The 21,736-nt window shown below is 55.6% G+C and overlaps 1 protein-coding gene across 3 annotated transcripts in view; it reads left to right on the top strand.

The window, feature by feature from the left end:
- Positions 1-21,736, top strand: part of OSBP2 (oxysterol binding protein 2) — a 105,400-nt gene that overhangs the window by 58,015 nt on the left and 25,649 nt on the right. For all 3 annotated transcript variants that reach the window (XM_032705975.1, XM_032705973.1, XM_032705976.1), the window contains one exon: positions 15,345-15,595. In XM_032705975.1, the coding sequence (XP_032561866.1) occupies positions 15,345-15,595 (251 nt within the window). The remainder of the gene's footprint in view (positions 1-15,344; positions 15,596-21,736) is intronic.

Below are 21,736 nucleotides of genomic sequence, written 5' to 3'. Positions count from 1 at the left end.
GCATCTCTCCAGGGCCAGCCAGTTCCCATTCCCTGATGGATGTCAGGAGGAGAGGCCGCCCATCTGTGTGCTCCCTCCTTGTGCTGCTGACACTGGAGATCGACCTGAGGCTGGAAAATGTTTAAGCATCGTTAAAAATGCATGTTCAGTGACGCACACAGGGAGACATCCAAGACCTCCGAGGGGTTTCGGTAGCGGCCTGACAGGGTTTGCTGTTGCCTGTGGAAGAAGGGGGTGTCACCCCCGGTCTCTGACAGTGCTCACTTGGTGAGTTTCTGCTTGGAAGAAAACTCATTTCCTCCAAAATATTTGAATTTTAGGCCATTTTTGCCCTTCCCCAGGTTTATTCCTGGCTAAAGAAGCTGCTCGTGCCCAGCCCGGTGCCTGCTCCTGCCTGTCACCCGTGCAGGGACACAGGGGCTTCTTGTCCCCACGACTGTGGTGCCACCAGACTGTGGCAGCTCCCCCGTTCCTGCACAGGAGCAGCAGTGCAAATCCATAGTTATCACTGGATACTGAAGGATTTAGTGACAAAATAAACAGAAACTATTAATTAACAAAATGTGTACATTTTCTCACGTGCTTCATTCATCTGTTGGACAAGAGCAAATGATTTAATTATTTATGATGCCACCTGTGTCCATGGGACTAAATATTCACTTGGAGACAGTCCTGGAGTCATTGGTAGTGTGAGTCCTTCCTGCAGGGATGTCTTGGATCACGTGTGGGCCGTGGATTTGGAGGGCACAAATAGATGAGAGGTTTAGTCAAGGACAAATGTGTGATGTACAGCTGGATGTGGATCTTTCAGAGCCTAGGGACACAGAAAGGGACACAGGGGTTTGTGCTTCTGTCTTGCTGATCTGGATTTATCCAGGGATGAGAAATGCTTTCACAGGCAGTGTTGGGGGGGTTGGTGGAGAGAGTAACCAGATATCCAGCTGTGTGTGCAGAATTTGGGAGTGATGCTGGGAGGAGATGGGGCCTTCTGCAAGGTCACCATTCCAGCCAGCTCCCAGAATCATGGAATGGTTTGGGTTGGGAAAGGACCTTAAAGTTCAGCTCCTTCCACCCCCTGCCCTGGGCAGGGACACCTTCCACCAGCCCAGGTTGCTCCAGGCCCCGTCCAGCCTGGCCTTGGACACTTGCAGGGATTCAGGGGCAGCCACAGCTTCTCTGGGCAACCTGTGCCAGGGCCTCCCCACCCTCACAGGGAGGAATTGCTTCCCATCATCCCATCTATCCCTGCCCTCTGGCAGTGGGAAGCCATTCCCTGTGTCCTGTCCCTCCATGCCTTGTCCCCAGTCCCTCTCCAGCTCTCCTGGAGCCCCTTTAGGCCTCTCTGGAGCCTTCTCTTGTCCAAGTGAACCCCCCAGCTCTCCCAGCCTGGCTCCAGAGCAGAGGGGCTCCAGCCCTTGGAGCATCTCCGTGGCCTCCTCTGGACTCTCTCCAGCAGCTCCGCATCCTTCTTTCTTGGAATCCACAGAAGGAAGAAGAGCAGCTGGATTTGAGCCTCGTTGGCACACGTGGGCTGGTTGGGGTTGGCTTAATTTGGGAGCTCAGAGCCTCTCCCTGGGCCGTGTCCCCACTGTCTGCAGAGCAGCACCCAGGGAGCCAACAGAGCCATCCTGGTGTGCGGCCCACGGTTTGATCCTCTGACAGCTGGGGAGGTCTCTGTGCTCAGCAGACTCCTTAAGTGATTCATCAATGGAATTTTGGCACGAAAACCTGTGATTGTTAAAGGTGCAAAGAGGGAACAGGTTCTCTCTGCAGATGGGACATCCTCCAGTTAAATATAAGGAAGGAATGTTTTAGGATGAGGGCAGTGAGGCCCTGGCACAGGGTGCCCAGAGAAGCTGTGGCTGCCCCATCCCTGGAAGTGTCCAAGGCCAGGTTGGACGGGGCTTGGAGCAACCTGGGCTGGTGGAAGGTGTCCCTGCCCATGGCGGGGGGTGGCACTGGGTGATCTTTAAGGTCCCTTCCATTCCAGACCATCCTGCAATGCTGCGATTCTGTGATCCACTGATAAGTAGCACCCTTGGAAATGCTCCCACTGATCCCTCCAGTCTTTCCAGCTGGAAGTGCTGGGATCCTGGGCTTGCCAAGGAAGGGAGGAGCAGGAGGTGATGCTGCAGGCACTAAGGTTGTGTGGTTGCCTCCTGCCAGTGGGGCCAGTCCAGACCTTTTCCAAAGGATCCCTAGCAGGGAAGCAGGTTTGCAGGTGGGAATAGCAGCAGTCACTGTCCCTGCAGGTCCCTGTTCCTGCATGCCTGGAGCCTGGAGCTCACGTGCATCCTGGGCTGCTCCTTCCTGGAGGTTGGTACTTGGTGTGTTGTTGCTGTTCTGAGCTGGATAATGAAGAGTTTCTATTTTTATCAAGCCATTATTTTATATTTTTTTATTGTCTTTCCTGGCAGTGAGCTGTGCTGCTGAGCCCCCAATTATCTGCTAATGAGCCATTATGTCCCTATAATCACACCTTCCCCACCGTATTTTTTCTCACCATGATTCAGAAGTGGCTGCAGGGGACAGGAAGGACATTTGGCTGTGTCCAGCAGGACTAACTGTGACTCTCCAGTGTTCCCACAAAAGCATCAGCTGGGCTTATTTTGTCTCCACTCGTGTTCCCTGCCAGCTCTGCCCTTCAGTCCCTGACACTTCAGTTTAGCAGGTTTGGGAGCTGGCTCTGGACTCCTTCTGGTGCTGCCAAACCTTTTATTCCAATGGAACAGGAGAGCAGAGTGTTGTAGTCAAAGGACAGGGCAAAAAACCAACCACCAACCCTCCACCTCCTCCAAAAGCCAGTGAACTGGCATCTTGCAAAGCTCTCCTGACTCCTCCTGAGAAGAGTTTTGGAAAGGTTGTGAAGAAATCCTCTGGAAGGACTTGTGGAAGCAGCGCTGATGCCTGGCTGTGTTTGATCCCACACATATATAATATATATAGTATATATATATAATATATATATATATATAATATATTCTATAGTATATATAGAATCACTGAATGTTTTTTAGAAAAGCCCTCTGAGACCACCAAGTCCAACCCTTCATCAGCTCTGCCAAGGCCACCACTGACCCATGTCCCCAAGTGCCACATCCACAGGGCTTTTAAATCCCTCCAGGAATCGGGACTCCACCCCTGCCCTGGGCAGCTGTGCCAGGGATGGAAGCCCTTTCCATGAAGGAATTTTCCCAATATCCAACCTGACCTTCCCCTGGCACAGTTGGAGGCCGTTCCCTCTCCTCCTGTCCCTTGTTCCCTGGGAGCAGAGCCCGACATCCCCCCCCGCTCCCCCCTCCTGTCAGGGGGTTGCAGAGCCAGAAGGTCCCCCCTGAGCCTCCTTTGCTCCAGGCTGAGCCCCCCCAGCTCCCTCAGCCCCTCCTGCTGCTCCAGCCCCTTCCCAGCTCCGTTCCCTTCCCTGCACACGCTCCAGCCCCTCAGTGTCTTTCCTGCCCTGAGGGACACGAGGACACTCTCCCACCTCTGCAGGGCTCTGTGTGTCCCAAGCTGCCCCTCTGCAGCTGCTCTTTTTCCAGGTTCCCTTCCCACGTGATCTCCGGTTTGTGGACAGTCAGTGTGTCTCCAGGTGACTTCCTCCCACTTCTGCCAAATACTGTCCTTCCAGTCACTCTCTCCCTGTGGGATGTGTTTCCCAGCCCCAGTGCCATGCTCAGGGGTGCCTTTTCCTGGTGCACATCTGCCTGGGAGTGCAGAATCCCAAACCAGCCACAGGACTTACCAGAAATTACGTTGTGTCTCAGCCATGACTTCTGTGTTCCTTTAACCCTGAATTTCTTTGCCTTTTTTAGCTCACTTTTTCAAGTTCCATTGTCATTTATATTGGATTTATAATTAGCCTTGACCTCTGGCTTCTTTTGTGCTGCCCAGGGCCCCTTGGGTTGGGTCTCTCCACTGATGCCTCGTGGAATCTTGTGTTGGTCATGTCCTGCATTTCATCTCCGTTTCTCCAGTGTGTCCCTCTTATTTGGAGTTTAAACCCTGCCTTCTGGTGTGTTCCTGTAGCCTGATTTCCCAGCTTTCTGGAGGTGTTCAGGTGTTTGGGTGATGGGAAGATCCCGTGCTGGGAGGTGCATGCCTGCAGTCCAGATGAAATGCAGCATTTGCTGCTGAGGATTATTGACCAGGAACATGAGCATTTAGTAATTGCAGCAGTAAGATGTTCAATAGCTGGACTGGGAATGCTGCAGTAATGGGAATGGAACTGCTTTGTGCTTTCCCAGTGCTTTTCTTCCAGGAAACAAGAGGTTCTTTACATGTGTTAATGGACTGGGATGTCCACTCTGCATTCAGGCTGTGTTTTAATACGGATTTTATTGGAAGGGAAGCTGACAACATCAGGTGGGTCAGAATCCATCCCTGGTGTGGTTCCATGGTTCCAGAACCCTTATGGCAAGGAGAGCTTGAGCAGGAAGAATTTCCAGAACTTAGGGCTCCTGTGTGGTTCTGTGCTGGAATGGGACAAATGTTTCCCTGCCACCTGAATCCTGAAAATGAAACCTGGTGTGGGTTTTTCTTGGAAATGAGGTCCATGGGTGTTCCTGCAGCATGGAAGGACAGTCTTGGGTAGGGTTTGCTTGTGCCAGAGCAAACCCTTGTTCCATGGAGGCTGGTTGGTGCTGCTGCTGAGTCTGCTCCCATTTTAGTGCCCTCTTTGTTTGAATAAACTTTCTGATGGTTTGGAGGGAATTCCTTGGGCAGCCTTCTCTCAGGAGCATCGTTCCTTCCAAGGAGGCATCTTGGCCCCTTTGCTTTGGGCTCCCTTGGACACATTCCTAGCTGTAACACTGTGTTTTTGTCTGGCTGCTTTCCTTTAAGAAACAAAGAATCACATAGTCCCAGATTGGTTTGGGTTGGAAGGGACCATAAAGGGACCATCTCATCCCACCCCCTGCCATGGGCAGGAACACCTCCCACCAGCCCAGGTTGCTCCAAGCCCCATCCAACCTGGCCTTGGACACTTCCAGGGATCCAGGGGCAGCCACAGCTCCTCTGGGCAACTTGTGCCAGGGCCTCCCCACCCTGACAGGGAGGAATTCCTTCCCATCATCCCATCATCCCATCTATCCCTGCCCTCTGGCAGTGGGAAGCCATTCCCTGTGTCCTGTCCCTCCATGCCTTGTCCCCAGTCCCTCTCCAGCTCTCCTGGAGCCCCTTTAGGCCCTGCAAGGGGCTCTCAGCTCTCCCTGGAGCCTTCTCTTCTCCAGGTGAACCCCCCCAGCTCTCCCAGCCTGGCTCCAGAGCAGAGGGGCTCCAGCCCTGGCAGCGTCTCTGTGGCCTCCTCTGGACTCTCTCCAGCAGCTCCACATCCTCCCTGTGCTGTTCCCAGGGCTGGAGCAGCTCTGCAGGGGGGTCTCACCTGAGGGGTGTAAAGAGGCAGAATTCCCCCTGCCCTGCTGCCCACGCTGGGGGAATTTTCCCTATTGATTTTTAATCAGATTGGTGTGTTGAATTTCTGTTATTGCAGGTTCATATTAACCTGTTTTTTCACCCATAAGCTCTAATTACAAGTGACAAAGTTGCTCTCAGTGGAGAATCCTGGAGTAACTCAGGTCTGGAGGTCTCTGATCTGACCCCCTGCACAACCTTGTGCCAATGGGGGTCTCACCAGGCAAGTCTTTGGACTTAAATTTCTGCAGAACTTACTCATTTCACTTCTCTCCAGAGTCATTACAGACTGCTGTTGCACTTGATGGGATGTTTCTTTAGGAGCAGTGGCCTTTGAGCTGTGGGTTGAGGAGCCCCATCACCAGGTTGGGGTCCTCCTGCCTTGGCTGTGCCCACCACCTGATCCCACTTCAGGAAATGTCCCAGTTTGTCACGAGCAGCCAGTTTCCCTATTTTTAGGCTTCCATTTGCCTGAGCTGCTTTCCCTTTGCATTAGCAGGGAGAAGCAGCAGCCCTGCCAGGCCAGTGGTAATTGCTGAGCGCTCACCCGGATTTGGAATGATTTATGAATGATTATTTTCCGTACTATTTTGATGATTAATTCCCAGTGTAATTCTTTATAACCACCAGAATTCCGCCTGTGCCTGCATCTGCAGCTGCTATAAAACCCCATCCATCTCCTGGCAGCCAGGCAAGGGTATTAAATATAGATCCCTGCTCCCATTTAATATTCATAGTGATTAAAAGTGATGAAAGCAGATGTGTCTGCGAGAGCCAACGTGGAAATTGCTCTGGTTGAGAGATGACGGGTGAGCAGCGTATCCCAGAGATCCAGAGAATTCCATACAGGAAGGGCTGATGATTCTGAATCAAACCCTTGGTTGGTGCTGAGATAAATAGGGGATCTGCAAAAGAAGTGGGATTGGTTTCTGTGGTGGTTGCTGTGAGGAGCAAGGCCTTGGAGTTTGGGATGGCCACAGCAGGAGCTGGATTTGATGCTGGATGTCCTCAGGGACCTCCTCCACTCTGCCTGCGGGAGGAATGAAGGCTTTTACTGGATCAGTGGGATATTTTCCCTGCTTGTAGGTACAGCACTCCCAGACAGGTGTGGGGAAAGGCAGGGGAAAGCACACAAGAGGTGGAGCTGAGGAGATGGAGGTACAACGTGTGCCATGCTGGTGGTGCGGCTGCTGGGCACCCTAAGATAGCTATTCTGGGGATTTTGGGAACAACCACAGTGTCCTGGGGCTGCTGTGGGCTGGGAACTTGGATGGTGCCCAGCTCAGCTCCCCAGTGGCTGATGGGCAGGTCTGGCTGCTGAGAGGGAAAGTGGCAGCTGCTGAGATGTCCCAGTGGCACTGCCCTGGTGGCTTTGGGAGAGCCCGGGAATAGTGTTTGAATTCAAGTCATCAGCTCTCCCTCTGTTCCATTAGGGCTTTCCCTGGGGAATCTGGCTTGTCCTCACTGCTGCAGTATGAATCCTGCACTTCCAGCCCCACTGTCAGCTCATTCCAGCTGAAAGGCAGATTTAATTTCCAGCACAGGGCCAGCCCTGCCTTGGGAGGCTCCAGAGGCTCTGCTCTCCAGAGTGGTGGGAGAGCGGCTCAGTGTGCAGGAGGCTCAGTGTGCAGGAGGAAATTCAGGGTGATGAAGGAAGGATGAGGGCTGTTGCTGAAAGTGAGGATACTTGGGAAGGTTTTCCACTCACAGGGAGGAGAAGGAAGGTGAGGGATGTAGGAAGGTGAGGGATGTAGGAAGGTGAGGGATGTAAGGAAGATGAGTGATGTAAGAAGGTGAGGGATGTAGGAAGAGGACAGCTGTGCTGGACTTGGAGAGGGAGGTAAGCAGTGATGAACTGCCTGCCCCAGCGGTGGTGTGGGGTTGGAGAGCTGTGGTGCTTTGGACACATCATAGCCTGACTCTGGATGCAGTTTGGGAATTCTGGAATAAAAGCTCTAATGCTGAACCCTTCAGTCCCTTCACCTCTTCCTGGTTTATCCCTGAAAAGGCTCCTCCCAGCTCCGCTCATCCCGGGGCAGCACCGAACCAGCCCGGCCGGGAGCAGCAGCACCCTGGGGTTGCTCCAGGTCTCCCTGGTGATTTTGGGGTGGGAGCTCAGCGTGGTGGTCCCTCCAGTGGGATCCATGTCCCTGGGATCCCCCGTGGGCTGCAGGGCAAAGCCCTGGCGTGTCCCCAGCACAGAGGAGCTGCGGTGTTGTCCCACCAGCTCCAGAGAAATTGCAGGCAAGGGGAAGTATTTATCTGAGGGAAGATTTGAGATGGAAAACGGGGCTGTAAAGGGAGTTCCTGCCTTCGTGGCCTTCCTGTGGGACACTGCTCCAGGCACTGAGGTTTTGTGTTGCTCCTGGGCTGAGAAACCAGCCTGAGGAGACTTATGGCCCATGGCTGCAGATCCATTTTCCATAGATTAAATTGCATCACAGCTCCAAAAATAATCTCCCCAGTTTACGGTGAGGCTGCCTGTTCCCATGGCAACGCTGCCTGCCAGTGCCCTACAAACCAGCACCACTCGGATCATCCCGAGTCCAGACAAAGTGTGAGGGGGATGAAGGGGCTGGGCTCGGGGCACCTGGAGCTGGGGGTGGAGGTGTGAAACACGGGCTGTGTGTGTTCCTGGAGAGGGGATTTATGGGAAGCTGCTGTTGCCAGTGTTTGTGTCTCTGGGGTTTGAGCCCTTGGGTGCAGATGTTGCCCAAGTGCATTGTGAGGAGATGGGGGAGCAGCAGCTGCATTTGTGGAGCCTTCCCAGTGCAAGGGGGGGAGGAGCAGGACAGGAGGAAGAGAAGGAGAATGAGGAGGAGAAGGAGAATGAGGAGGAGAAGGAGAATGAGGAGGAGGAGGAGGGTTCTGCGGCCCTCGGTGGCTCTTATGTGGGTTACTGTGGTGCCTGGGGCCAGCCCTGTTGTGCCACACGTGTCTCATGGCAGAGGGCAAAGGGGCAGGTTTGGGTTTGGGTCACGGTAGCACCTCACACACACACAGGCTCAGCCCAAAGCTGCCTCTGGCCCTGGGCCCAGCTGGCATTGCCCGGAGAGAGTGGCACTGAGCTGGAGCCCCGAGCACAGTCAGAGCAAAGCTCGGCTGCAGGATGGAGAGGGGGATGGGCTCAAATTGTTGGTGGTCCCTGTGTGCCATCAGTGGGCACGGGGAGATTTCCAGGGCACACTGGGTTTGGGAATGGCAGGGAACCTCGGGAGGATGCCGTGGGGGCTGGGTTGCCTCATCCACGGCACAGGAGTGAGAGGAACCTGGTGATTTGTTGTCAGATTTTTGCTGCCAGCCTTTCATATTTGTTTTCTTGAGGAGCTTTTGTTCTCTGGGGAAGAGTGACAGGAATTCCTGCTGAATGTGTGCCTTTCATTCTGAACCTGGCACGAACCTGGCTGGTGCCGAGCAGGGTGAGCTGGGGTGAAGCTCCTGATCTGGGGATGAGCTGCTTCCCGACAGGATCCAGGGGCACCTGCATCCCAACACAGGGAGACACTGGGCTGGGAGCCCCCCTGCCACACTCCTGAGGGTATGCTGCTTTAGGGAGGATCTTTTTTCCATGGAAAGATGGCAGAGCTGCTGCCAGAGCACCAGGAGGGTCAGGTGGGAGCACCTCTGTCCTCCTGCATGGGAGGAGGGGATCCATCACCAGTCCCCTTCCCTGTGCAGGGACAGGGTGTGCTGGGGGCTATACATGGCTGGAAAACATGGATTAAAGTAGTATTTGTGTCCCTGGAGGATCTTCCCTACATGGAGGAGGAGAGGCCTTCCTGGCTCCTGCAGTGTCTCCCAGCTCTTTGCTGGTCCCAGACACACAATCCTGGTCTGCTTTGGCCCTGCCCAGCGTGTGGGGGTTGGTTTAATGGGCTTTAGGAGCTGCTGGGAGCTGAGGATCCAAGAGGGCCAAACTGGAGAAGGTGTAAGGGTGGCATCAGAGACAATGGGCACAGAGGGTAAAACAGAATTACAGAATCTTTGGGGTTGGAAAAGCCCTCTGAGATCATCAAGTCCAATCATCCCCCAGCACTGCCAAGGCCACCACTGACCCATGTCCTCAAGTGCCACATCCACAGGGCTTTTAAATCCCTCCAGGGATGGGCACTCCAACCCTGCCCTGGGCAGCTGTACCAGGGCTGGACAGTCCTTTCCATGAAGGAATTTTCCCAATATCCAACCTGACCCTCCCCTGGCACAACTTGAGGCCGTTCCCTCTCCTCCTGTCCCTTGTTCCCTGGGAGCAGAGCCCGACCCCCCCTGTCTCCCCCCTCCTGTCAGGGGGTTGCAGAGCCAGAAGGTCCCCCCTGAGCCTCCTTTTCTCCAGGCTGAGCCCCCCCAGCTCCCTCAGCCCCTCCTGCTGCTCCAGCCTCTTCCCAGCTCCCTTCCCTTCCCTGCACACACTGCAGCACCTGAGCATCCTCCATCTCAGTAGGTCCTCACTCCCTACTTTTGGTTCCTCCTCATGCCCTGCATGTGTTGGACCCCCTCTTCAAAGCCATCCCTAACTCTCATTCTGGGTTGGGATGCACTCACTGGAAGATGTTCCAGCAGAGTCTGCTGGGTGTCCCTCACCATTGCCCCGTGGGAGTCATGTTTCCCCACTCCCTGGCTCCCAAGTATTTAGGAGTACGTATTTTTCCAGCTTCCAAGAGGTTTTGTGATCTTGAATGAGGTGCTTAGTGACCCCCCTTTGGGTTGAAGTCCCAGTGCTGTGCCTTTGCTGGGCCTGTTGCAGTTTTGCTCCTGCAAATCCTCTGTGGTCTGTCCTCGAATGAGGAGCCCTGGACAGACTCTCTCTCCCTTTCTCTGTGTGGGTATTTCCTGACCTTCAGGGTGTTTTCCCAGCCTTAGCAAAGCCAAATAATTTTTTCCCTGGCTGAGCTGATACAAAGGCTGGAATAAGGTCAGGATCCCCAGTGCTGAGGCGTTTGGCCGGGCTCCAAGCGAAGACCTCCAGGCAGAGGCTTGTGGCTCTTCCACCTTTCTGGATGAGTGAATCCCTCATCCTGAGCAATAAGGATAAATATTTCTGCTGCTCTCTCCTCCAGCCCTCCATGGATAATCTTCAGCTGTAACTGCAGGACTTGTTGTGTCATATGCAAAGGTTGGTCAAAGGATGATCTTGGAGGATTTTTCTGACTTTCACGTGATGCAGAGCAGCTTTCCTGGGGACCATCCACCACCAGATGGGGAAGGAAGGGATGTCAGCCCCCAGACAAGCTTGTCCTGTGCTGTGTCACAGGGACCAGCAGGAATGTTCCTGTTGCACTGGTTGTCCTGGTGGAGAGCTGGTGGAGGTGCTGTGGTGGGAGCAGGGCTCCTCCCCTCGGGGCTGCTGGACCCAAACGATGCAGAGCTGAGAGGCTGCTGCTGGAGGAGACAGAAGGGTTTGTGTTTCTATGGATTTGGGATTTGACCAGTTTTCCCTCGAGCTCCCAGGAAAATGATGGAAACCCATCTTCAGAGCTGGTGTCGGTGCTCCACCTTGGGGGGATGGCAGGAGGAGCTTTGGGTGCTGATTTAACTGTAGCTGTGACATTGAATTTCCTTCTTCCCGTGCTTTGATTTGAGATAATTGCAGCAAATTACATTGCTTGAGATATTTTATAGATATTTTTATATAAGTATATTTATTCATATTATGAATTGATCCTCAGCACAGGGGCTGTTGGTATGGAGGAAGAGCCTGTTCTGGGGATCTCCTGCACCCTCAGCAAGGGGCTGACACCCCATTCCTCCACACCCTGGAAGTGTCCAAGGCCACGTTGGATGGGACTTAGAGCAACCTGGTCTGGTGGAAGGTGTCCCTGCCCATGGCAGGGGGGTGGAATGGGATGAGCTTTAATGTCCCTTTCAGCCCAAATCACTCCATGATTCTGTGATTCTAATTGCCCAGGCAGGAGGAGGAAGGTGGGATCCTGCTGCCCACCCAGCCAGGATCCTGACATGCCCACAGCAGTGGCTTTGGGGCAGCAGGAGCTCGTGGGGATGTTCAGCTCAGCCCACTCAACTGGAACGAGCAGTGTCGTGGCTGCCAGGGGCTGACCCAGGTTCCTTCCCCCCTTTTCCTGGGCTTTGAGGCATTTATATAATTCTGCACAGTGATAAAAAATTGGGACACACTGTGTTCCTGCCTCGAGCTGAGCACTCGGGCAGGGCTTGTTCCCACAGCCTCGATCAATGGGCAGGAAATAATGTCCTGGCAAGGGAGGGAGCCCGTCCGTGCCCGTGCTGTGCCATCCCTGTGTCAGAGTGTTTTAATGATGGGCACTGCCCAGGCTCCCCAGGGCAGTGGGCACAGCCCCAAGGCTGCCAGAGCTCCAGGAGGGTTTGGACAATGCTCTGAGGGACAGGGTGGGATTGTTGGGGTGTCTGTTGCAGGGCCTGGAGTTGGACTGATGATCCTTGTGGGTCCCTTCCAGCTCAGGATATTCTGTGATTCTGTGAAAAATCCCTGGTCATGGATTGCACCTGGGCAAAGTGATCCAGGCTTTGCTCCAGAAAGTACAGAGCACCAAGAGCCCACAGGAGCCAGGACTTTGGGGAGGCATTTTGTGTAAGGCCAGAGGAAAAGGTTCTTCCCCCACAGGCTGGTTGGGCACTGCCCAGGCTCCCCAGGGCAGTGGGCACAACCCCAAGGCTACCAGAGCTCCAGGAGGGTTTGGATGATGCTCTGGGGCACAGGGGGTGACTCTTGGGGCTGGGCCTGTGCAGGGCCAGGGTTGGACTGGATGATCCTTGTGGGTCCCTTCCAACTCAGCATAGCCTGTACTGGGTTGGCCACAACAACCCCATGCAGTGCTACAGGCTGGGGACAGAGTGGCTGGAGAGCAGCCAGGCAGGAAGGGACCTGGGAGTTTAAATTGACAGGAGCTGTACATGAGCCAGAGTGTGCCCAGGTGGCCAAGAAGGCCAATGGATCCTGGCCTGTATCAGGAACAGTGTGACCAACAGGTCCAAGGAAGTGATTCTTCCCCTGTACTCAGCACTGGTGAGGCCACCCCTGGAGTGCTGTGTCCAGTTCTGGGCCCCTCAGCTCAGGAAGGACATTGAGGGGCTGGAGCAGGTCCAGAGAAGAGCAACGAGGCTGGGGAAGGGACTGGAGCACAAGTGCTGTGAGGAGAGGCTGAGGGAGCTGGGGCTGTTCAGCCTGGAGAAGAGGAGGCTCAGGGGAGACCTCCTCACTCTCTGCAACTCCCTGACAGGAGGGGGGAGCCAGGGGGGGGTTGGTCTCTTCTCCCAGGCAACTCTCAGCAAGACAAGAGGGCTCAGTCTTCAGCTGTGCCAGGGGAGGTTTAGGTTGGAGATTAGAAAGAATTTCTTTCCAGAGAGAGTGATCAGCCATTGGAATGGGCTGCCCAGGGAAGTGGTGGATTCTCCGTCCCTGGAGGTTTTTAAGACAAGACTGGATGTGGCATCAGTGCCATGGGCTGGGAACCACAGCAGGGTTGGATCAAGGGTTGGACTTGATGATCTCGGAGGTCCCTTCCAACCTGGCTGATTCTATGATTCTATGATTCTGTGATTCTATGATTCTATGATTCTGTGATTCTATGATTCTATGATTCTGTGAACCTCTGCCTGGGACTGCCCTGGAAAGCCCCAGGGACACAGCTTGGAGCAGCAGGAGCAGCCCTGTGTCCCCCTCCCAGTGAGGAGACTCTGCAGGGTGTGGTGTGTCCTTGGATGCACCAGCTCAGGACAGGTACAAAGACAGTATTCAAAGCCCAGGGAATGTGTACACTTTGCCAGGGACCCAGTGCCTTTGCGTGCCCCAGGGTGAAAGGCACCGTGGGAATACTTGGAACATTTGAAGCAGAAAGTGAACCTTGGGGAGGTTTTGGTTACTGTCTGTATTGGTGGAAAAGTGGCTTTGATTTTCTTGCCAGATCTTTTGGAGTTGGCCTGTACAAGGTTCCCGTGGTGTGAGCCTGTGCCATGGCTGTGGGGCCTCTGTGCACCCTCCTGGGATGGAGCCCTTTGAATTCTGCCTGTTCCCATTCCCCTTCCCCTGCCTGTCACTTCCACCTGTGCTGGACACTTCCCTGGTGCTGTTCCCAAAACGCTGGTCCTGTCCCTGGGAGTGGGGCTGTTCCCCCTGTCCAAGCTCAGCAGCTCCCCAGGCTGTCAGTGGGAGCTGGTCCTGCTCCCAACACCTCAGCTGGCAGCTCGCCTTCCTTGGGAAGCTCTTGGCTGCTTCCCCTGGGTACTCTGATTGTCCTTTGTCCTTGGTGGCCGCTTTCTCTCCTGGCTCCAACAGCTGCTTCTCGTGCTTGTCAGAGCTCTGAGCTGTGGATGCTCCAGGCTGGATTGCAGATGGACCAAATGGTGACATTGGGAAATGCTGCCCTGGTGCTTCATGAGCTGCTCATGGTTTGCTCCGTGCTCTGTTCCCTCTGTTTTTCGTAGAATCCCAGAATACCAGAATGGTTTGGGTTGGAAAGGACCTTAAAGCTCATCTTGTTCCACCCCTTGCCATGGGCAGGGACACCTTCCACTGTCCCAGGTTGCTCCAAGCCCTGTTCAGCTTGGCCTTGGTCACTTCCAGGGATGGGGCAGCCACAGCTTCTCTGGGCAGTTTTCTTCTCCCTTTCTTGTCCTTGGACAGCAGGGTCGATCCCGCTGTGGAGGATCAGCCTTGTCCCTGGGCTGGGCCTCCCTATCCCATCACATCTGTTCTGATACCACGAGCCCTGGTGCAGCTCTGCTCCTGCTTCCTCTCCAGGTTAATGGTCCTGTTACATTATTCAGATCACTCCAGCTCTTGCCTTTGGAACGCAGGAATGGAAGGATCTCTTCCTCTCCTTTCCTTAGCTGTGATTCAGCCTGAGTGATGCCTGAACATCCCTCTCAGTATCCACAGCATTTCCAAAGCTCTTATCAATGAGTCAGGAATAGAAACCAAACACCCACCTGCCAGAGAATCACGGGTTTCCTCCTTTCCTTGTAGCCCAGAAAGGGGATGTGCTGCCCCTCCTGTAAACGGGAGCCATTCCTGAGCTCCATGCCTGGCTGACTCAGGGAATTTCCTCACCCCCCTTGGCACCCCCAGACCTGGCAGAGAAGGTGCAGCCATGTATTGCTGTTCCTTTCTCTCCAAAATCCAGAAACAGATGATGGAGGGAGGGGACAGGAAGGGGCTGCTCCCCTCTCCGCTGCCTTAGTGGGTTTTGGGAGCGCCTGGAGAACCCTTGGCTAAACTTTGAGCATAAGGATGGGGCACAGACCCTGTGCAGCACCTGCTCCACTCTCACTCTCTGTGTTTGCTTTGGATGGTTCTGTGTGCCCAGGGAAGCTCTGGAGCGATCAGAAGTGCCGTGTTCCACCCACTGCATAGGTCTGGGTTTGTTTCCTGGTTTTAAGTCACCCCAGTGTTCTGGAGTTGCAGGAATAACCATTTGTGCTGTAGCTGAGATGCTGATTGTGGAGTTTTCTGCCCTCTGAGGACGTGGTGGTGGTTTTGGGTAACAGCTGTAACTCTCCTTGGTGTCTTTGTGATCTTTCCCTTGGGTGAAACTCTTTACCCTGCCCAGAGCAGAACTTGCAGTGCCCTCGTGGGGTTTGGTCCCAGTGCAGGGTAGATCCATTCTGGTGTGCACAGAAAAGGGATTTTGGTGCGTGGTGGCACCAGCACGTGCCACCCCCATCACTCAAACCTGATCCAGATCCTGGTGGCAGCCACAGGACCCCACTGATGCCTCCTGGGGCCCTGTGTGATGTCCCACGTTGCTCCCCCACACCAACTCTGCTCCAGGGGGCTGTGGTGGCCCCGGCAGAGCTGCAGGGGAGGAGGAGGAGGCAGGAGGTCCCTGGGAGGAGGCAGGAGGTCCCTGGGAGAAGGCAGGAGGTCCCTGCCCGTGTCGATGACGGGTTAGCTCGGTCCAGGGGTAACCATGGAAACTATTTTTTCCCCGTCCCTCCCTTCGCAGATGACTCGGGTGACGAGGAGCCCGCCTCGCAGTCAGACAAGAGCGAGCTGCACGGCCCCCTGAAGACCCTGTCGAGTAAACTGGAGGACCTGAGCACCTGCAATGACCTGATCGCCAAGCACGGCGCGGCCCTGCAGCGCTCGCTCAGCGAGCTGGAGAACCTGCGCCTGCCGGCCGAGAGCGGGGAGAAGATCAAGGCAGTGAACGAGCGCGCCACGCTCTTCCGCATCACCTCCAATGCTATGATCAACGTGAGTGCTCTCCTCCTCCTCCCCTCCTCTCTCCTCCTCCTCCTCCTCCTCCATCCCTGTTTCTCCCCGTGTTTCTGTTCTGTGGGTCAGTTTGTGTTACCGCGGGGCTCGGGCACGGCCGGGGCTCGGTGCCGGCTCGGGGATGGGAAGCTGGGAAGATGCAGCTGGGAAGTGGGCACGGACACATGGAGCACCCCCCAGGAAACACAGGTCTGCTATGTCCTTACACCGTGCTCTCTGGGGGGGCTGCTCCAAAGAGGTCATTTTGGATGTAAAGCTGGGAAGTGCAGAGGCTGGGAATGCTGAGGGACTTTCTGCTGTTCCGGGGGGGGATTTCGGACTGGCACAGCAATTGTTGCCTGCTGCAGATTGAGACCCACATCCCACATCACTCACATCCTCATTGCTTCCATGAAGCTGCTCGTGTTCCACACGGCCACAGGATTTAACCCCCTCAGGGTCTCGTGCCAGCTGTGCTCTCCCAGCCAGATTGTTGGAGGCTGGGAAACGTGTTCTGGCGCTGCCTCTGCTCCCTGCCCTGTGCAGCCTCACGGTGCTTTCTACATGGTTTTTGGAGACAGCTTGTATTTGGGGTGTGGACCTGCCTCCATTGCAGTGACACAGCCCTTCCTGGGTAGCCTGGTTTTCCCTGGGGAGCTCTGGGAGACTGCAAAACTGAATAAAATATTCAAAGGAATGAATAAAAAACCAATCCCAAAGCTTCACAGACTTGGAATAATGTATGAAGGCAGAGCTCAGGGAATTGTGAATGGAGCAGTGCTGTGGCTGTGCTGTCCCAGCCCTGAGCAGAAGGAGATTGGGTGATGTTTGATGTGGGCTTAAAAAATAACAGTAATCCCCAGCAGAGCTGGAGGGCACTTGGAGCCCCGTGGTTTCAGCATCCTCCCCATTCCCACTTGCAGGGTTTTGTAGCTCTGGGAGCAAAGGGCTTCCTGAGGCAGTGTCTTGTGTTTTGAAGCAGTTTGAGGGTGCCACAAACGGAGAGTTTGTGGAAGTTTTTGGGGTTGGCATCATGGTGGGAGGTGCCGACAGACCCTGGGCGCTGTCAGGAGGCAGAACTGCAATGGAATGTGGGCAGGGAATTGTTGGAGAGAGGATTTCTCCAGCAGCCTTTGGGAAGGGATGAGCAGAGCAAGATTTGCTATGTCCAGCCCAGAGAGGAGGAGGAGGAAGAGGAGGAGGTTGTGGTGGTTGCGATGTGATAAATGCTTGGAGGAGGCTTGTCTGGAGGGTGGGAAATAGCAGAGAAACAGCAGAAACGTGGGTTGTCCAAAATTCCAAGCAGGTAAGAGGGGCTGGGGGGTGGCAGGGCATGTTCTCACGTGGATCCATTTCCAACAGCGTCCTTTGGTACTTCAGCTCATGGCTGGGCATCCTGAGGAGATGCCTGAGGGAAAGGCTGAGCTGTGGAAGAAGCAAGACTGGAAGGAGCAGTGGCAGCTCCAGGGGGTGGTTGTTGCTCTCCCAGCTCTCTGTTGTTTTGGGAGGAGGTGCTGGAGCTGTGGGCAGGGGGGACACAGACCCCCAGGAAGCAGCAATGCTTTTGTGGGGTGGATTAGAGAGGCAGGAGGGGGGCGAGCAGGACAGGGGGTGGGACCAGCCTGACCCCCCATCAGGGTGAGCTGGTGCTCCCGGCCACGCTGTCACCTTTTCCATGGATCCCGTTCTGTGCCTTGATTTATCCTTTTAGCGTGGGTTGGTGCCTTTTGGAGCTGTCAGGGAGTACCTCATGGGGTGGGGGGAGCTCTGTGCAATGCAAAGGTCCTGAAATTTTCTGTATTGAGCATGAAACTTGGCTCCAGGAAAGCACATGGAGAGCCTGGTGAAAATACCCCGTGCTCCTGCCCAGCTCCATCCCCCTAGGCTTCTAAGGAGCACGTATCCCATGGGAGCACAGGGTGCTTTAGACAGGCCAGTAGTTCCTTCCAGGAGCAATTAAACTGTCCTTGCTCACCAGGTTTTCCCCATAGAGATCCCAGCCAGCAGCTGGTGCTGGCACGTGGATGCTCCGTGTCCATGCTCTGCCCCAGCTGCAGCACCAGACCTCAGGGATCCATCTCATGGAAGTGGATGGGGATCCGTGAGGTTCGGTGCTGAGGCTGTGAGCAGAAGGGATGGGTTCTCTGGAGAAGGGATGGGTGCTCCTGGGAAGGGATGGATGTGCTGGGGAAGAGATGGGTGCTCTGCTGAAGGGATGGGTGCCCAGGGGAAAGAATGGATGCACTGGGGAAGGGGTAAGTGCTCCAGGGAAAGGATAGATACTCCAGGGAAGATGGGATGTGTGCTTTGGAGAAGAAAGAATGAATGCTCCCGGGAAGGGATAGGTGCTCCAAGGAAGGGATAGGTGCTCTGGTGAAGGTATGGGTGCTCTGGAGAAGACATGGATGTTCTGGAGAAGGGGTGAGTACTCCTGGGAAGAGATGGATGCTCCTGGGAAGAGATGCACGCTCCAGAGAAGGGATGGGTGCTCAGGGAGGAAAGGGTGGGTGCTCCGGTGAAGAAATGAGTGCTCCTGGGGAAGGAATGGATGCTCCTGGGAAGAAGGGATGGGGAATGCTTCTGGGGAAGGAATAGTTGCAGCAGGGAAGGGATGAGTGCTCCAGGGAAGAAAGGATAGGTACTCCTGGGAAGAGATAGATGCTCCAGGGAAGGGATGGGTGCTTGGGGAAGAAAGGGATGGGTGCTCTGGTGAAGGAATGGGTGCTCCTGGGAAGGGATAGGTGCTCCTGGGAGGGAGGGATGGGTGCCCTGGTGAAGGAATGGGTGCTCCAGGGAAGGGATAGGTGCTCCTGGGAGGGAGGGATGGGTGCTCCGGGGCCGGCATGTGCAGTTTCCGTCCAGCCGCCTCTGATCCGATTATGTAAATGTCCCGGAGCCGCGGGGAGCGCAGCGAGCAGGAGGAAATAAATAAATATATCTGGAAATGCAAGAGCTCTGCTGCGAAGGTGACCCCTCTGTGTGCTCTGGGAGCTACCACAGCCCGCTCCTGGTGCTTCTCCTTACGGAGCTTGGGAGCATCCCCTGGGCAGGCGATGCTGGGAGGATGGAGGAAGGTTTGGGCAGAGGCAGAGCGGGACATGCCGGACCCTTGTGTTCCAGGTGAGCATTTCAAACCTGCTCTTGCAGGGCTGAAATTTAAGGCCAGAGCTCCATGTGCCACTCGCTGGCTCTGCTCCCATCCCTGCTTGGAATCTCACCGGGAACAGTCCGGGCTCCCCGGGACCAAGGAGCCCCGTGTCAGCAGAGCTGGGAGCAGACATGGAAAGACAAGTCACGATGTGCCACGGGGGAGGAGTGGGGTGAAAATAGGAAGCAACAAATTAACGGGATAATGAGAGGCCCGGAGCCAGAGCCAGAGCGCGGTGCTGAGTTGAGTGCACTCGTCCAAGGAGCAGGGAAAGCTCCCTCTCATAATTCAGCAGCAGGCAGGAGGGATGTGTGGATGCACTGAGGAAGCCAGTTTGGGCGTCGGGAAGAGCTCACAGGGCTGTGGGTGGTGCTGGAAATAGGTTTTTAATGGGAATGGGGAAGCTACGGCGGAGCTCGGAGGCGGCTGAACTGCGAGTGTGTGACTGCTGTGCTCTGCTGCTGGCTGGGTTTGTGCTTCCTCGAGGAATGTGAGCATGGAGAGCAGAATGGTTGGGCTTGCCTGTGTCATCCCTGGGTTAGTTTGTGTTTTCCTTGAGGTTTTGGAGGAGCAGAGGTAGAGGAAGGCACTGCCAGGCCCAGACAAGGAGGGGTGAGAGGTGGCCGGGGCAGGGGTGCTGTGCTGGGTGGGAGGTGCTGCTCTGCCAGGATTTGGGGAGGAGGGACCCTTGGGCTGCCTGGAGCAGGCAGTCCTGGGGATATGAAGGACTCACCTGCCCTTGGGAGGCACTGGTGGCCACCCCAGTCTGTCCTGCCCAGGATGCCAACACCCCTTTGAGGCAGACTGATCCCCTTCCCAGGTTCTCCTTTCCCATGGGAATGAACCTGTCTGGAGCACCAGCACCTGAGACACCAGCACAGAGCACCCTTCAGCCTCCAAACCTGCTGGGAGGGCTTTTGAGTGTCCTTTCCACAGGGCTGGAACCAGAGTGAAACAGAACAGCATGTGCTGCTCCTCCTCTGGGGAAGGGCCATGGGCTGTGGGTTTAAGCCTCTCTGGGTCATCCAGCAGCATCCCAGAGGCTTCATCCTCCAGCCCCAGCAGGATTTCTCCCTGTGGATCCCTCCAGGGCTGTGCTCTGGCTCAGCAGCAGTTATGGGTGGTCCTGTGCCACGTGCCAGTGCTCCAAGGAGCTGCCAACCTCTCCCTGCAGCCAAGCTGGGCTCCTGGAGACTTTGAGTGGCATCTGCCCTGTGGAGTCGGTTTATTTGGAGTGTCTGTGCTGGAGCTGCCTGTGCACAAGATGTGTTCCTCAGAGCTGCTCCTCTGCCTCCTTATGTCCCATCTTCTCTGCTGTCCTGTGGAGCACTGAGCCCCCTCTGCCCACTGGGAATGCTGCTGTGATTAATCCGTACTCCCCAATTTGTTCCATATCAAACCAGATGATGCTGAGCACCTGCTCTGAGCTACCTCGGGTTCCCAGCGCAGCCTCCAGCCTGGTGTGTGAGTTCTGATGGTTTATAAGCCCCGTGTGTTTCCATGTCTGCTTTGGAAAACTGCTTAAAGCTGGGGGGGAACGGATCTGGGATCTCCTGCCCAGGGTGACCGTGGGACCGGGGTGATGCACACGTGGCTGTGTCCCGTGCAGAGCCGGTTCCCGACATGGATGGAATGTGATGCCATCCCTCGGGGTCCTCAAACCCATCATGGCACAGGCAGGACGATGGACCTGATCTCCTCCACCCCCACAGTGCTCCAGGGAGGGAGCAGCATCCTGCTGGGCTGCTCCCAGCTCACCCCAGGACGGCCAGTGGGCTGGAGGAGCTCTCCACCCTGTGCATCCTTATAACCAGGGGTTAATTCCAGCACTGCGGTGAGCAAACTCCATCCTTCACCCCTGGATTTGCCTCCTTAGGGCAGGGATTGCCCCCAGCCACCCTCGGGCAGCTGCTGTGCTGCCCAGAATCGGAGCTGCCCCGCGCAGGGGCCGGGCTTGTCCCCCGTGCCCGGTGCAGGGGATGGCGCGGGAGGAGCTGGTCCCGCCTGGCACAGCCTGTGTTAATTATCCGGGCTGCGCTAACGACACGTGCACTAATCAGCGCGTTGCAAACCATGTCACCGACCCAGAAAAGCCCCGGCCCTGGGATTAAATCCCTGTCCCAGCCCTAATCCCCCTTGGATGAGAGCACTGGAGCCAGGGCTCCGTGTGTCCTGCGTGTTCCTGCTGTGGATGTGCTGCGCTGACCAGGGAATAACTGGTGGGTGCTTTGCTGCTACTGGGGGGACGGGGGGAGGGTGACAAGTGTCACCCCGGGGTCTGTCCCTGCCTGGGTGGGACCAGGGCAGTAGGGACACAGAAACGAGCCCAGTCCCTGCTCTTGGAGCTGTTGTACCTTTCCCTGGAGCATCCTGGATTGCTTTTTGAATTTAGAGGTGTGTGAGTATCTCTGATCAGATCTATTCAGACAGGCAGTGCCTTCCTCCCACTCCCCTCCTCCTCCTCCTCATTCCCCGTGGTTGCTGAGTCCTCCCAGCTGGGTCATTGCAGGCTCTGGGTGCTCAGGCCTTGTGTATGTCCGTGGGGCCTCTGTGCTGGATGGGGCTTTTGGCTGCTGCTGCTGCTCACTGTGCCTTGGGGCTTCTCACCTTTCCTCCCCCTCCTCCTTCTCCTTCTCCTTGTGTCCATCTGACCCTTGGGAGACTTGGGACTGTCCTGAGGCTCCCTTGGAACCTCATGTGAGAAGATGGGGGGCAGGTTTGTCCCCAGCACTGGATGGTGCCTCTCCCAGCTCTGCTCTCCTGGTTTTTTTTAGCTGAGAGCGATAACTTTTCCACTGTGGCTTCAGAGGAGAGTTGGGAGTGTTTTCCCAGGCTGCTGGGTCAGCAGGGCTGTGTGTTGGTGGGCTCAGCGTGGGCATTGCACTGTCAGCAGTGCCTCGTGTTGATCAGCAGCTCTGTTGAGCCAGGAGACAGCCCAGCAGGGCATTACCAGCCCAGGTGAGCCCTGCCCATTCCTCCCTCCTGGGATCCTC

This window comes from Chiroxiphia lanceolata, chromosome 18 (assembly GCF_009829145.1).
Source record: "Chiroxiphia lanceolata isolate bChiLan1 chromosome 18, bChiLan1.pri, whole genome shotgun sequence".
In the NCBI taxonomy this organism is placed as follows: domain Eukaryota; kingdom Metazoa; phylum Chordata; class Aves; order Passeriformes; family Pipridae; genus Chiroxiphia; species Chiroxiphia lanceolata.
This window is presented reverse-complemented; position numbering and strand designations above follow the sequence as displayed.